The sequence below is a fragment of the Podarcis filfolensis genome (genome assembly GCF_964270895.1).
Source record: "Podarcis filfolensis genome assembly, chromosome: 4".
Classification (NCBI taxonomy): Eukaryota; Metazoa; Chordata; class Lepidosauria; order Squamata; family Lacertidae; genus Podarcis; species Podarcis filfolensis.
The window spans coordinates 11,440,388-11,456,136 of record NC_139607.1 but is presented as its reverse complement, the minus strand read 5'-3'; the positions used below and the strand labels follow the sequence as shown (position 1 = coordinate 11,456,136).

General features: G+C 41.7%; 1 protein-coding gene across 1 annotated transcript in view; it reads right to left on the bottom strand.

The window, feature by feature from the left end:
* The window catches only part of ABCC4 (ATP binding cassette subfamily C member 4 (PEL blood group)), a 153,194-nt gene that overhangs the window by 23,322 nt on the left and 114,123 nt on the right, over positions 1 to 15,749 (bottom strand). The window contains exons 26-29 of the mRNA XM_083610412.1: positions 13,589 to 13,744; positions 4,898 to 4,987; positions 4,140 to 4,312; positions 1,144 to 1,249 (exon numbers count right to left, since the gene is read on the bottom strand). Of these exons, the coding sequence (XP_083466538.1) occupies positions 1,144 to 1,249; positions 4,140 to 4,312; positions 4,898 to 4,987; positions 13,589 to 13,744 (525 nt within the window). The remainder of the gene's footprint in view (positions 1 to 1,143; positions 1,250 to 4,139; positions 4,313 to 4,897; positions 4,988 to 13,588; positions 13,745 to 15,749) is intronic.

Below are 15,749 nucleotides of genomic sequence, written 5' to 3'. Positions count from 1 at the left end.
TGACCGTCTGCGCATGCACACGCAGCAAAACCCGGAAGTAACGTGCTCCGTTACTTCCGGGTATGCGCGGAGCGCAACCTGAAAATACTTAACTTGAAGCACATTTATTCCAAGGTATGACTGTATTGCCAATGAAGATAATTTAGATAGCTTGAATTTGAGCAGTGAGGCCACTCATGGTTGACCCACACTCTGTTCAAACTATCTTATTCTGCAGGGTCAAACTCTGAGGGGTGGTGGAGACAGAGAGTTTTGCAAGCAGAAGGCCAACCCTTCATGGTGCTATTTGGATGACGTCTGACATAACAAACCCACTTTTACAACTGTTTTTTTACAACTGATTGCGCTTCCCGTCTCTGGGCTAGCCCAGGGATGGAAAGAAGAAAGAGTCCCTACCAGAGAGGAACGGCAAACTAAACTGATGGATTACGCCGAAATGGCAAAGCTGACTGGAAAGCTCAGGAACCAAGAGGGCAAAAACTTCAAGAAAGAATTGGAAAAAATTATAATTCATTTAGGAGACCACTGTAAGCAGATGAAAACATTATCAGGATTATTATAACACTTGTAGTCTGGCAAATACAATGGATAATATGGATAGATATAAAATATAGATTACGATACAATATGCAGTTGAAAACGTTGACATTAGGACCCACTGAGGGGATTGGGGGGAGGGAGTCATGAGATTCAGAGAAATCTCTGTATATGGAAATGTATTTGGTTTCGTTATAAATTTATATTTTTTGGGGGGGGAGATTACCCCCCCTCCCAAAATTGATTGCGCTTTTAGGGATTAGGGGAGGGGACAGTAAAAAAAATCAATACTTAAATGAATATATACACATTGGATTAAAACAATAAAAAAGGAGCTCACCCAGCCTTGAAGCATATAATGCAAGACTAAAAACTGCACTCTGCTTTCACTAGCATGTCTGCCTGCCATTTATATTGTAGCTGCAGAAGAAAGCAGACTAACCCTATCCTCTGACAGTCAGGTGTTAATTTTACATTTGTACGCAGCCATAGTTTCTGAAAAATGGTATTCGGCAAGACCGCATCCTTCCTTTTCCCAAAGTAAAGTGTGCCAAAGCACAGACCGTCCCTCCTCCTTAGGCCTTAGGTTTTTAACATGCAGCTCACCATAATCCTGTCACTGTCGATGATTGTGTTCAGTCTGTGGGCAATGGTCAACACGGTGCATTGGGCAAACTTTTCACGGATTGTCTTCTGAATCAACTCGTCCGTCCTGAAATAAAACAGCATGCACAGGTGTGAAAAGAGAGGCTGCAGCAAGGAAGCAGATTTTAACTTCTCAAAAGTTCTCCTCTCTGCATTCACTGCCACAGAAATAAGCCAAGAATTTTTGTACTGTAGTAGCAGGAAATATCACATAACAGTACAATGGCACCATGGACGAAAGCTTTATAACCTTTGGCCCTACACAGACAGGCTTCTCAGTTTGTGGTAGAGCAGGAAAATTAGGTTTGTGTGTCAGTTCAATGGCATCTGTATGCTGGGCATCATGTTTGCATGCACAGAGTTGTCCTTCCAAAAGTCAACCTTATTTATTTATATTTATATTTTTCTCTTCTTTCTGTTTTTTCCCATTACAGTGGTACCTCAGGTTACATACGCTTCAGGTTACAGACTCCGCTAACCCAGAAATAGTACCTCGGGTTAAGAACTTTGCTTCAGGATGAGAACAGAAATTGTGCTCCGGCAGCGCAGCGGCAGCAGGAGGCCCATTAGCTAAAATGGTGCTTCAGGTTAAGAACAGTTTCAGGTTAAGAACGGACCTCCGGAACGAATTAAGTACTTAACCCGAGGTACCACTGTATTTTATTTTGACAAAGTAATAATCATAAATAAATAAAAATGTGCACCCCACCACCGAGACCATTCCATTCTAACTATCCAACCTCCCAAAATTTCAGCACCTCTTGCGAAGGTGTGAACCCTTTCTGTTTTAACAGTACAAATTCTACAGACTTCTAAGTGTTGTGTATGAATACCTAAATCGTAGTCAAGGATTAGACGCAAGCAAGGCTGTGAAATAATGGATCAGATTGCCAAGTGAAGCCCATATCCCAGGGAAGATAACCAAGGGCTTATCCGAACTTACCTTTCCCGAGCGCTCGGCTTTTCATTCCGGAGCTTTCCCTGCGAAAACCTGCTCTTTGCCGCTGCATCGGGGCAAGCGGCAATCCACAATTGCCGTCTGTTGCACTTTAGCTTTAAAGAGCGAGTTTTCACGAGGAAAGAACCACGGAGTGGGAAAAAGAGCAGTCGGATACAGAGCTTTCAAGTGTGGACCTAGAAAGCCCAGGGCAAAAGTGTGGCTAACTCCCAACAATATCTGTGTGTCATCTTGTAAGCAGAGTTAGCTACTTTAAGCATGGTTAAGGGCTCTCAAACATATTATAATGTGTGCTCTCCATGGCTAGTGTACAATTGCGGCATTCTGCTCCAACTTGCCATAGTATACAGGGTTGTATTCTACGTTGTCCATGTGCAACTGGAATTGACTTCTGGTTGTACACTAGGACTTCACCTTCCTTTCGCCTCCTTGAAGTCTCCCCCACACACATGGGGGTTGGCCCTGAGCAGACTATTTGGGGCATGGAGGGAGCCTGTAGCAGGGAGGAGAGGAAGGAGAAATCCACTCATGCTACTCAAATCACACCTTCATAAAAGATGCCATTATGGTTGCTAAGGAGGACCAAATAGAAAGATGCTGAGGTGAAGCAAACGAAACAAGAAATTCAAGTTGCCACTATAGCATCTTTTACGATTCGTGCTACCATGCCCTGTACTCCACACAGGGAAACAGTTCTGTTGCTGTAACATATATTACGGCACTTTGGTTAGGCAAAATTACTTGAATGCATAATATGTTTATTTCAAAACAACGAACTCCCAGGTTGTTAAACTGGAGAAGACATTATATTTCCATTAGCCTGATAAAAGCTACAGCTACCAACCCTTCTTGCTTTAAGCAAAGCATTAGCCAATGAAAGTGACGCCATTTTCCTGTGACAGTTTAAAAAGAAAAACCACACAAACAGTAAAGTCCTTTGTCAGAACCTTCACAAGGAACACAGATGCTCTTGCAAGTATGTTATTAAAATGAATCACGACTTCATGGTATGAAAAATCCACACACAGTGGCCTAGGCTACATCACATCATCATCATCATTATTATTATTATTATTATTATTATTATTATTATTATTATTATTACTACTACTACTACTACTGTTGCAGTTTGATAAATGCAGTGTTCCGGGAGTGATCTCAGTGTGCCTACCTTCTGGTTCAAGGATTTGGACTTCGAATCCACTGGTCTAGTTCTTTTGGCTATCCTAAGAATATCACATTACCACCAGAGAGTGTAGAAAATCTCAAACTCACTCACTGGCTACATTCAGATGTACAGTCAAACCTCGGTTCCCGGATGCCTCCGTTATCGTACGTTTCGGCTCCCGAACGCCAAAAAACAGGAAGTAAATGCTCCGGTTTTTGAACATTTTTTGGAACCTGAACGTCCAACGCGGCTTCTGCTTGAGTGCAAGAAGCTCTTGCAACAAATCGGAAGCTGCGCCTCAGTTGCCGAATGTTTCGGAAGCCGAACGGGCTTCCAGAACGGATTGCGTTCAACAATCGAGGTTTGACTGTACTGCCAAACCATCATTTAGTTGTATGTGAATGAGCTTCAGGCTTGAGTGCTCGCCCATTTCTCTGGCACAGCCTCAAGAGTGGAAGATTCTGTTTCCATTTCCATCTTGCCGCGATTTGCCAATATGGGCAAGCTGCGGTTCATCTTCACTATAGTTTGGGACACATCAGCTTCAGATCATAGTTCATGGTTTACAATCCATAGACCATAGTGAAGACTAATCACAGTTCCGGTTTCACAGATAACAAACCAAACAGAACTTAAACTTTGTATTTCCTCCTCCTGACCGTGCTAAAATAGGGGAGGGTGGAGCTTATGAATTCAAGGCGAAACCATGGTTTAGTGTTACATCAAACTCCAGCCATCCACTTAATTTCACTCCAGAACAGCCTTCTGTAACTAAATTGACGGAAGATATGTAACAACACTGCAGGTAGATTATCAGAATTTTGTGCTTACCTTGGGTCCACATTTGCTGTTGCTTCATCAATAATCAATATTTTATTCTTCTTCAGAATAGCCCTGGCAAGGCACACCAGTTGCCTCTGGCCAACACTAAAATTAGATCCAGATTCTGCCAGTTGTGTTTCCAGTTTGTCAGGTAGTTCTTCTATAGCCTCCTTGAGCTGGACCTGCAAATATATCAGTATGCAGTAAGTAGATTGTTCCTAAAATAACGTAATATCTTGTGCTTCATATTTCACTTCAAACGAGACTCATACTCTTTTATATCTATAAAAGAAAATGATAGTCACAAGTGACTAGGAAGGGCATGCCAAATGTTCACCTAACTTAATATGTACAAGCACCAGAAAGAATATACCGTATTTTTCGCTCTATAAGACGCACCTAGTTTTTGGAGGAGGAAAACAAGAAAAAAAATATTCTGAATCTCAGAAGCCAGAACAACAAGAGGGAGCACTGTGCAGCGAAAGCAGCGATCCCTCTTGCTGTTCTGGCTTCTGGGATAGCTGTGCAGCCCACATTCGCTCCATAAGACGCACACACTTTCCCCCTTACTTTTTAGGAGGGAAAAAGTGAGTCTTATACAGAAAAAAATACGGTAGGTATCATTCAGCTAAGCTTTACTCAGAATACACCTGTTGCAATTACTGAGCCTGAGTAAGTTAGGTCTAAGCAAATCTTGGCTGCCCAGGAAGCCTTCGATTCTGAATTCATGTTGCAGGTAAAAGGCATTTTATTTTTGAAAACATTACCTCTTCCAAGGAATTCCACAGCTCTTCATCGCTATATTCGTCAAAAGGGTCCAAGTTTTTTCTCATGGTCCCAGTGAACAAAACTGGCTCCTACAACACAGTGGGTTATCATTCAAGACGTTTCCACTTTATCAGCCTTGATCATCAAGATACAAACATTGTACACACTTAGCTTTAATAAACATGTCTCCCAGGTGCATGAGAAAACCATTTAGGGCAGAACTACATGTCCAACAAACGCTTCTTCTTCTGAGCAACAGAGGTCTGCAAGTAGGGCTTCATCCCTTCCCTGACCATCAGGTTTTCTCTAGAAATCTCCCTCCCTGTGACCCAAGGTCTGCTTAGCTTTAGCAAGGTGTCGCTGTTGTGCGTCTTCGGACCACACCCTGTACATATGGCATTCCATAGGAGGAAAAGCTGTGAGCATGGATGAGCTAAATCGCTCTCAATGTTGTGTTTTGCCTAGAAACAGCAGCCACTGGGATTTTTTTAAAAAAGTAAATAAATAAATAAATAAATTCTGCCACTGAGTGAAATGCTGCTTTAGGATATGCGAGTTAAAGGTAAAGGGTAAAGGGACCCCTGACCATTAGGTCCAGTCACGGACGACTCTGGGGTTGTGGCGCTCATCTCGCTCTATGGGCCGAGGGAGCCGGTGTACAGCTTCCGGGTCATGTGGCCAGCATGACTAAGCCGCTTCTGGCGAACCAGAGCAGCGCACGGAAATGCTGTTTACTTTCCCGCCGGAGTGGTACCTATTTATCTACTTGCACTTTGACGTGCTTTCGAACTGCTAGGTTGGCAGGAGCAGGGACCGAGCAATGGGAGCTCACCCCGTCGCAGGGATTTGAACCGCCGACCTTCTGATCGGCAAGTCCTAGGCTCTGTGGTTTAACCACATATTTTAAGAAAATATCCAGATATGCAGCTGCACACTTGCACACACTGATGGTTTAACCACATATTTTAAGAAAATATCCAGATATGCAGCTGCACACTTGCACACACTGATGCCTTTTACTGTTTTATTATAGAGGCACTCAAGAAAAATTGCTTACATGATAATATTTAAAGGGAAGGATTTACTGCACAGTCTTTTACAGTATTTGAACCTCTTTACACAAGTACTGTATATATGTTCTTTAAGAAATCACCCATCAGAACTACATAATCAGATCTTGTTAGGAGGGTGAAAAGAAAACAGGCAAAAAAAATTAGCTACATAGTAAACGATTCCAAGGGAAATGAAGTTTCAGCAAGATTCTTTCCCTACCATTCTTCAAATTTGGGGGGGGGGGGGGAGAAACTAAAAGGCAAACTGGTTTTGCTATGGAATTTTTCACACACACACACACACACACACACTGAAATACTTATTGACAAAATTGAAATTTAAAAGCAACAAATAACATTTGGTAAGTAGCTACTTGTTGCCCCAATTATACACATGTGTTTGCTACCCTAATGCTGCAACAAGATTAACCTTGATCCTTCCTTGTGAAGGGGGAAAAAAATCCTTGCCTGCTCATGCTAGCGAACTCATCATTAAGGACGAAGATAATTGCTCGTCTGGTTTCACTGCATGGTGAAACCAGGATAAAATGTGGAATGACTGGAGCCTGAGGCAGGATTGGGCAAATAAGGAAATCACTGGCCCCACTCCAGATAAATAATTTTAGCCAAGACTACGTCCTTCTTCAAACTGTGTGCTTCTAAGATACACTTAACTTAAGCTATGTGTTTCATATAATCTGATTTGGCCCACCTATGGGTGCATCTGGTGAGGCAACTCATTCAAAGGCACCCACTGCAGCCATAGCATAATGGTTCAATACAGCCTAGAAGCATTCGTTCGTCCATATGTATTTCAAAGTCTTTCTCTTTAAAATGCTCTGCACTGGAAGTTTAATAATCTAGAGAAAAGAATAATAGAATCATAGAACTGTAAAGGGTAAAGGTAAAGGGAACCCTGACCATTAGGCCCAGCCGCAGACGACTCTGGGGTTGCGGCGCTCATCTCGCTTTATTGGCTGAGGGAGACGGCGTACAGCTTCCAGGTCATGTGGCCGGCATGACTAAGCAGCTTCTGGCGAACCAGAGCAGCGCACGGAAACGCCGTTTACCTTCCCACTAGAGCAGTACCTATTTATCTACTTGCACTGGTGTGCTTTCGAACTGCTAGGTTGGCAGGAGCAGGGACCGAGCAACGGGAGCTCACCCCGTCGCGGGGATTCGAACCACCGACCTTCTGATCGGCAAGCCCTAGGCTCTGTGGTTTAACCCAGTGCTGTAGAGCTTGTCATCTAGTCTAGCCCCCTGCTATGCAGGAATCTGAACTGATGATTAAATGCCAACAAGATTCAGGTAGCTATTTTGATTTTAATGTAGGGTCGCCATATTTCAAAAAGTGAGAACCAGGACATCACAAATGTTTTTTTTTTCCTCTCAAAAACACACACCAGGACAAAGTGCCACTTTTCATAAATGCCCCCCCCCCCCGTACATCAATTCTGCCTTTGAAATCCCACATATATGATGACCCTGTTTTAATGGCCTGGTATACTAAGCTAAGTTACATGGCGCATCCAAAGCTTTTTGCATACAATATTTCTAAACTACTTCTGCCACGTTATAAATGCACTTAAAATCAACACAGACAGAATAAATGTACAGTATAATGTAGATCTGTGTTTTCTTTTCAAATACAAAACTATGAAATAGGTTTTTCAGTAGTGTCATTTTTATTACGGAACCTGTTGATGAAAAGCGTCCAGCAAAAGCATTAAAAAGACTGAAATATTACAGTCTTCTTACAAAAAGCTCCTATTTTATTAAAACAATACTTATTATATTACGCTATTGGGTGCAAGTTGAAATTATTGTTCAGATGATTTTCCATTTCAATCTATTTTTATAGGTTGGCAAAATGGGAAATCTGAATTCATAAAATCTTCACAACTGTTATAAAATTATAACAGCACACATGTACTGCAACAGTAGATAAGGATAATTTTAATTACTATTTCTGACACAGATTGTTATATTAAAATTGCCTGTTTCATGAGAGGAAGTTAATAAGCCAAACCTGTAAATAACTGTAAATTACAGGCAGGGAAAGAAATAATATTGCATCAAAAGACTGGTGGCGAGTAATACAAGTTTCATAAAATCATATCCAAAGAACCAATTAGAAGTTTAAGCAGCCTTATTTTTTCTGGCAGATGGTTATCTCAGAAACAACCTGTAAACAGAATTCGGTTAAAATCAACAGGTCTGAGGTTCATTTCGGTAGTTAAAACAACCATGGTTTGGTGATTAGCAGCATCCCTGTTAGCTTTCCCATTTCCTGCTTATGAGCTGGTTCTTTCCTCCAATTCCTGGTTTTCACCAACCACAGTTTGCTGCGATACCCAGACTGATCGCAAGCTGCAATCAGTGCCTTGCCTCCGAGCCCTGACTTAAAACTACAGTTTGAAGTGGAATTTCAAACCATTATCTTCAGGCAAGGCATTAATCACAGCTCGCCAATTTGGTGATGTACTGAACCATGATTTGGAGTTTATGCTGGAACTGAGCTACCTGCACTCAGGAACTTGCAAGCTTTCAAACTTATATTCCAAGGAAACGTAGCAAGTTCTTGATAAGACGGCAAGTAAATGATGGATCCCCTGAAATGATGCTCCCCTGAAAGAAAACTTATCCATCTTTGCAGCCATGGGAGAGTTTTGTGGGGTAGGGCTGATGTCTTCCCCCTAGTGTCGCACTTTTCTGGTTGCCACCTGCTTAATTTCAGAAGCGGTCTCGTATGGCGATGGCTAAAAATATGGCCTTGGCCCAGTATACCTGAAGGAGCAACTCCACCTCCATCGTTCTGCCCGGACACTGAGGTCCAGCTCCGAGGGCCTTCTGGCGGTTCCCTCACTGCGAGAAGTGAGGTTACAGGGAACCAGGCAGAGGGCCTTCTCAGTAGTGGCGCCCACCCTATGGAATGTCCTCCCATCAGATGCCAGGGAAATAAACTACCTGACTTTTAGAAGACATCTGAAAGCAACCATATTTAGGGAAGTTTTTTAATGTTTTATGTTTTATCATGTTTTTAGTATTCTGTTGGGAGCAGCCCAGAGTAGCTGGGGAAACCCAGCCAGATGGGAAGGGTATAAATATATTATTATTATTATTATTATTATTATTATTATTATTATTATTATCATCACCATCTTCATCATCATCATCATCATTATCATCATCATTAGCATTCAGAAGATGCGTCGCAAGCACCAGTTAAAACCTGACTTTAGCATTTCGAAGCAATAACGTTTAGGAACAATATTCAAAGGCAGCCCCATGTACATTAAACCATAATAACCTAACATGTATTTGAACAGAGGAGAGGGCTATTTCTATGTAAGAGGGGCCTCAGCTGGGATGCCAGCCTAAGCTGGTAAAAGGCACTGCATACCACAAAAGTCATTTAGGTATCCAGAGAAAGAATTGAATTCAACAGGGCAACTGAACTACTCATCACCCTCATTAAGCCATTACTGACTCTGGACACCTGCTCTGCACCACCCAGATTAAGAGACATGGGTGCTGTGCATCCTTGGCAAACTGGCAGCAGTCCAAATTTTCACTGGAGACCTTAAAAAATCCTCCTTTGTGTGCCTCCTCCTCGAGAGGTCCGGAGGGTGGCAACACAGGAGAAGGGCCTTCTCTGTAGTGGCTCCCTGTCTGTGGAATGCCCTCCCCAGGGAAGTTCGCCTGGCGCCTTCATTATGCACCTTCCTTTTTAACCAGGCATTTGGTTGATCTGATTGACATTCTATGCCCTTTTAAAATGTGGCTCCTTTTTGGGGGGTGTTATTGGGTTGTTGTTTTTATTTTGATTATCTATATTGTGGTTTTTATGTCAATCTTTTCTGTGAACCACCCTGAGACCTCTGGGTATAGGGCGGTATAAAAATTCTAATAATAATAATAATAATAATAATAATAATAATAATAATAAAACAGACACAACACCCCTGTGTTGATATGATGCTTCGCCATTGCTCAGCCATAGTTCAGGGCCCAGCTGATGGCAGCCAAAGCTAAGGCATTCTTCATGGTGCCACTCATACCATGGAATGCCTTGCCAAGCCAAGTGTTATCTGGTAGAGTTTTAGGCAGCTGGGCAAATATGTGCTTGCTCGAAAAGGGCTGGTTATTTTTATGTCTGCTCTTTGGCTGTGTTGAAATCATTACTGTGTGTTTTTGTGGGTTTTATTATTCAGCTTAACCGAAGAATTCGTTTACATGTGAAATATTGTTTTAATACTTGCCTTGACTTGCTAGCTCCCTTGAGTTCTTAAAAAACAAAATGGGCAAGATGTAAGCTTTAAATATAAATAAAAATGTAAATAAAAATTAAGAGACCAGGAGTGCCTGCTGACTGCTTCTCCGGCTTTTCTGCAACATCTCCCTCCCTGCTTTTCCAGAAATACTTAGGGTTTTGTGAACCAGCCCCAACCACTGGTTTCACACCAAAGGACAGTTTGCACCAGCAACTCTACAGCAAAGAGGCAAGGAGAATTTGATCATGAGAGAGTATGGACAGAGTGTTTGAGGATGAAGAATCACTTTGTGCAGTTGCTTCCAACACACCTGATATTGTATTAATTAATAAAAGATTGCACAATTTAGCCTCGTCCGCAGTTTTCAAATCCAAACATGCAAAGGTTACTTCATTTTATAAACTAAGAATTTGGGGGTAGGGAGAGAGAGGAGGGGGGAGTCTCTTTTCACCTGCAAAGTAATTGTACCCACCAATCTTTAGACACTTGAATCTCCCCAGGGATTTTAGACTAAACCTTTACTTACAACTGGAAAGATAGAAGTCAAAACACTTCTTATTTTGTCAAACTAATTGTACACTCATAACAAGAAGCCCGTGTGTCAACAATGTATATAACAGCAAGTATCTCAAAGGATAGAAAGCAGACTTAGCTTCGGAGAATATCTCTGAGCTCTTAAATGTATTTCCCCCCCAGTATTTTACAATGCAACTCCCACCTGAAATAGCCTGGAAAAGGTCTTTCAAAACCCTGCAGCCTTTGAATGAACTGATCATCGTCCATTTTCAGGAGAAAAGAACATTGTGCAAGCACAAAGGCAGAAGAATTTAAGTCCATGTAAAGTCCTTTTTAGATACAAAAAGGTCACCAACTTCACTCAGAAGCGCTACTGTGCATTAATGAAGCCTTCAGTGTTCAGAAACAAAAAGGGAGGCTGCATTAGGCTGCAATCCAATTGTATGTATTTGCTAGTAATAGCATACCTGCCTCTTTCTGTGCTTTCCATTCTCTGAACAGAGGGGGAAAGGAGGATAAGCCAAAGGGGGCTTTTAGAGGGCCATTTTGCTCACTAAAATTTTTACCGTAGTGCATTAAAAAACAAGAAAAACTCTCAGCAAAAAACCCTCTTTATATAAAAGGTAATTACTGCGCATGGCTCCTAGCACTGAGTTTGTGACACTGTCATGAATTAAAAAAACACACATGAGCAACAAAATGTTGAGGCTTTCCATTTTACTAGGGAGACTGTAGCTATGAATCCACCCCAAATTAGGTCATTTTCTTTGGGCTTGTTGTGGTCATGCTTCGTAAACAGAAACATGCCTCCCGCCAAATCATCAAAAATGTCATGAGCCTTACTTGTGGGAAAACACATTCTGACCCCAGAATCCTGCTCTTCCCAGCCCTTCTTTTACCTATAGCTCTTAGCACACAGGTAGTGTGTTATGAGAGAAGGTCTTCCTCCCCCCTACCCCACCGGTCACTACTTTGCCTCCCAATTTCTTCACCTCTCCCAAGTCCCTCTCCCTTGTCCGGAAACGGCACTCATCTCACTTTATTGGCCAAGGGAGCCAGCGTACAGCTTCTGGGTCATGTGGCCAGCATGACTAAGCCGCTTCTGGCGAACCAGAGCAGCACACGGAAACGCCGTTTACCTTCCTGCCGGAGTGGTACCTATTTATCTACTTGACTTTGACGTGCTTTCTAACTGCTAGGTTGGCAGGAGCAGGGACCAAGCAACGGGAGCTCACCCCGTTGCGGGGATTCGAACAGCCGACCTTCTGATTGGCAAGTCCTAGGCTCTGTGGTTTAACCCACAGCGCCACCCACGTCCCTAGGTCCAGATGACCTCCCATCAAAAGAGGTTGACCAGGGATAGTGGAAATGTACAGGACTAGTTCAAATATTTGTTGGAAATGCAAACAGAAAGAAGGTACCTTTTACCATATGTGGTGGAACTGTAAAGTGATAAATGAATTTTGGGGAATGATATAATGAGTTGAAAAAAAGGTTTAAAATAACCTTTGTTAAAAAAACCAGAAGCCTTTTTGTTAGGAATTGTAGCTGCAGAGATTCCAAAAGAACCGAAAAGGCTATTTATGCATGCTACAACAGCTGCAAGGACGTTGCTTGCCCGGAGTTGGAAACACCATAAGATACCTACGAGGGTGGACCAGCAGATGAAACTATTGGACTATGGAGAGATGGCAAGACTAACTGGGAAAATCAGAAATCAGGAAGATCCAATCTTGAACAGAGAAGGGGACAAATATAGATTGTATCTGAAAGACCACTGTAAACACTTGAACTCTTTGGCAGGTTTTAAATAACTCTTGGAATGAGACATAGACTTTGGATATAATGGAGGACTGTAAATTGGATGTACCTATAATATGCAGTTGGAAAAGTTTTTAATGAACCCACGGAGGGGAGAGGGGAAGTCCTAGATTCAAAAGAATCATGTGTAAAACTTTAATATTTGCAAGAATATTTTTCTGAGAATTTGCAAAACCAAAAAAAAGAAAGAAAAGTTGATCAGGAGGGGGTGGTCCAAAATGGAAGTCACTCAAACCTCGCACATCAAATGCCACACAGAACGCAGAAAACTAGGCAAAAGCGCTTTTCACATCATGGAAATGTTATGACCCCATTCTGGAGTTACGACCCTTCACTTTTTTTGGGGGGGGGGCAACTGCCGTATTTGGAAAGAGCTGTGAAATTATGAATGACATCATGGTGAGGCATGAAGAAAAATTGGGGTGGGGGGCTGCTATAAATTGTACACACAGAAGGGCCATAACTGTTTCCCACATGGGTTATGTCCACAGTGAAAACTGATATGCCAGTACATGTAAGGACAGACTTTTATTCAGTTTGTGGGTAGGAATGGTCAAGACACATCACAGCAACTTGGCCTGCAGATTTTTAGCCTTTTATATATCTGCATGTTGCTATAATTTCTGCTCCATCATATCTTGTGTGTCGTCCCCCCGCCTGCAGAATACAGCACCTTTGCCTACAAACTAAATTCAATCTGCAATGATAACTAATGACTGCAAGCAAGTTGCTTGGGCATGGCAGAAACACAGATAATGAAACCCTTAAAATAGTCATAATAATTTCACTTCATTTTCGAGTCAACATTCAGAGAAAAGAGGATTAACATATGCAAAAAAAAAATATTAAAAATGACTGGGGGTGGGGGGAGAGAGAGAGAGAGAGAAAGAACCACAACATTACAAAAGATTCCTGGAATGGTACCAACAGGGTACAGAATAACGATAAAGAAAATACTACACATCCAGACTTTCTGGAGAGTGCTGGACCTCTATAATGTACTGATACACAAAGTAGACCATACCTGAGGTATGATTGAAATTTTCTTCCTCAAGTCATGAAGTCCTAGTTCTGATGTCAAATACTTATCAATCCAAATTCTTCCTTGGGGCTCAGCCAACCGGAAAAGAGCAGCTATTAAAGAGCTCTTTCCAGCTCCTGTTCTTCCCACAATTCCAACCTGAAAGGAAAAAAAAAAAAACACACCCACAAGAGCTAAGCCATGAACAGAGCATTTTTCTAAAGTGCTGTTCACAATTATCTTGCATATTTTAGTACTTGGTGGGCAAGATTGACAAGCCAGATAACAGAAGACAAGGCAGCAAAAAGAAGATCCCTATAAATAAACATTGTTTTTAAACTGTGCCTGTAATACCTGAACATACTTGAGTGGTATAAAGCTACTGCCATACAAGGCCAAAGTAATATGGATAAAACAAAAGCGTTTCCATTAATAATATCTGCCATCTACTTCATTTATTAAGATTCCCGCCCTTTCCCTTAAGGCATAACTGTCTTGTCTCAGCTGTTAAAATTGATCTTAAATTTTAATGCAATTTTTTATTTGTTTCTAAATTTATTGTTGCCTGCCCTAACCCTTCAGGGATGGGGTGGCTTATAAAACATTATTAACATTTTCTTTGGGATAAAGGAATAACATTTCCTTTCTCTAATCTAACCTCAGAGCAAGTCTCATGGGTAGGTCACTGGCTTTTCCATTATAAAAAGGGGAAATGGAGACAACAAAAATATTAACCCAAGACCTCTGAATCAGAATATGAGGTTAGTTGTTGGAAGTACAAAGTCCACGGCACCAGCTAGACCCTCTCAGAGGTCCAGAGTGGCTTCTCACCATTATATATATATACACACACACACAACATATAAAACCATGACACACAAAACCAAAATAATTCACCTAAAAAAGAGCAGGTAAGTGTGAGTGGTTTGTTTATAACATCAGCTGATCTGAGAGGACATGTTCATCGCAGTCTAATACTGTGCCATCAGAAAACACATTGTATAAATATTTTTATTAACTCTTTGATATGACAGAATCTATAACAACAAAAATCTTTGAGCAGGCAGAATGGGGAGATCAGCAGCACTGGAGTGATACTGGAATCACTGTGTAGGCAGAGACTGGCAGAGCTGTTCTAGACTGGGTTCTAGACTACTTCTCCCCCAGTATGAGAGTTTGGGTTTTTTGATTAAGCCCACTTCTAGAGTCTAAAATTACCTTAAGGCACCAATGGCATAGACCAGCCTTGACTTGGGGCAACTAATTCTGCCTTCCTCTCTGCATTAAAAGTTTGCATGCAGGGTGGTTGCACAAGGCACTACTCTGGGTTTATCTCCTTCCAGTTGGAAGTATTCAGAAATACATATATGCCAAAGTGTGCTACAATAAGCCGGTCATTTGTTCTCCTCCTGGAATTGAACCTCGGGAGAATTCAAACAGGCCTCGGATCCTGAACCACTCTTGACTGAACTTTTCACCCTCCAAAAGAAGGAGACACTGAATGTATTTGGCTGTGTAGTCTCAACCATGTGAGACAAAGAGCTTTTTAAAATAATTATTTTGCTGCTCTTTCAATTTTGCTGGTGGAAAGCAAAACGGATACTTTGAAATGTGCACAAACGTATGAAAAATAGCTTGATCCCTTCAGCTTTGATTTTCACAAGGAGCAGAAAGACGGAGGTGCTATGACTTCCGAAAGAGCGTGACTTCCTTCAGAAGAAAAGATGACGATAAGAAAGCTGAATGATAATAATTTTTAAAAGAGAAGAGGAAACAAAACTGTGCAGAGTTCGGTATTAGAACGAAAGAGTTCAAGTGTTTCCTCTGATGTCACTGATGTGCAGAAGTGCATTAGCAGCATGAAAGCGTTTTATAAACATTGGTACTTAAAATAAAAATGCAGCTGCTATGCTCATTGTCAACAATTCCTCTTTCAGGCTGGCATCCAATGAAAAAGAGCACACTGAGCAATGTCGGGGGGAAATGCTTTGTCGTATGGGGTAAAGTGAGCTGCTAACGGCAACTGGGGATTTAGGTCTCTTACACCAGCTTGCTTTACACCAGCGTCTTGTGCATTGGATCACTCCCAAAGTCAGATTAGGGAGGGAAAAGAATAGGAGATGAGCTTGACAACAAGAATCTCTCCCAGTTCCCCATCATGATA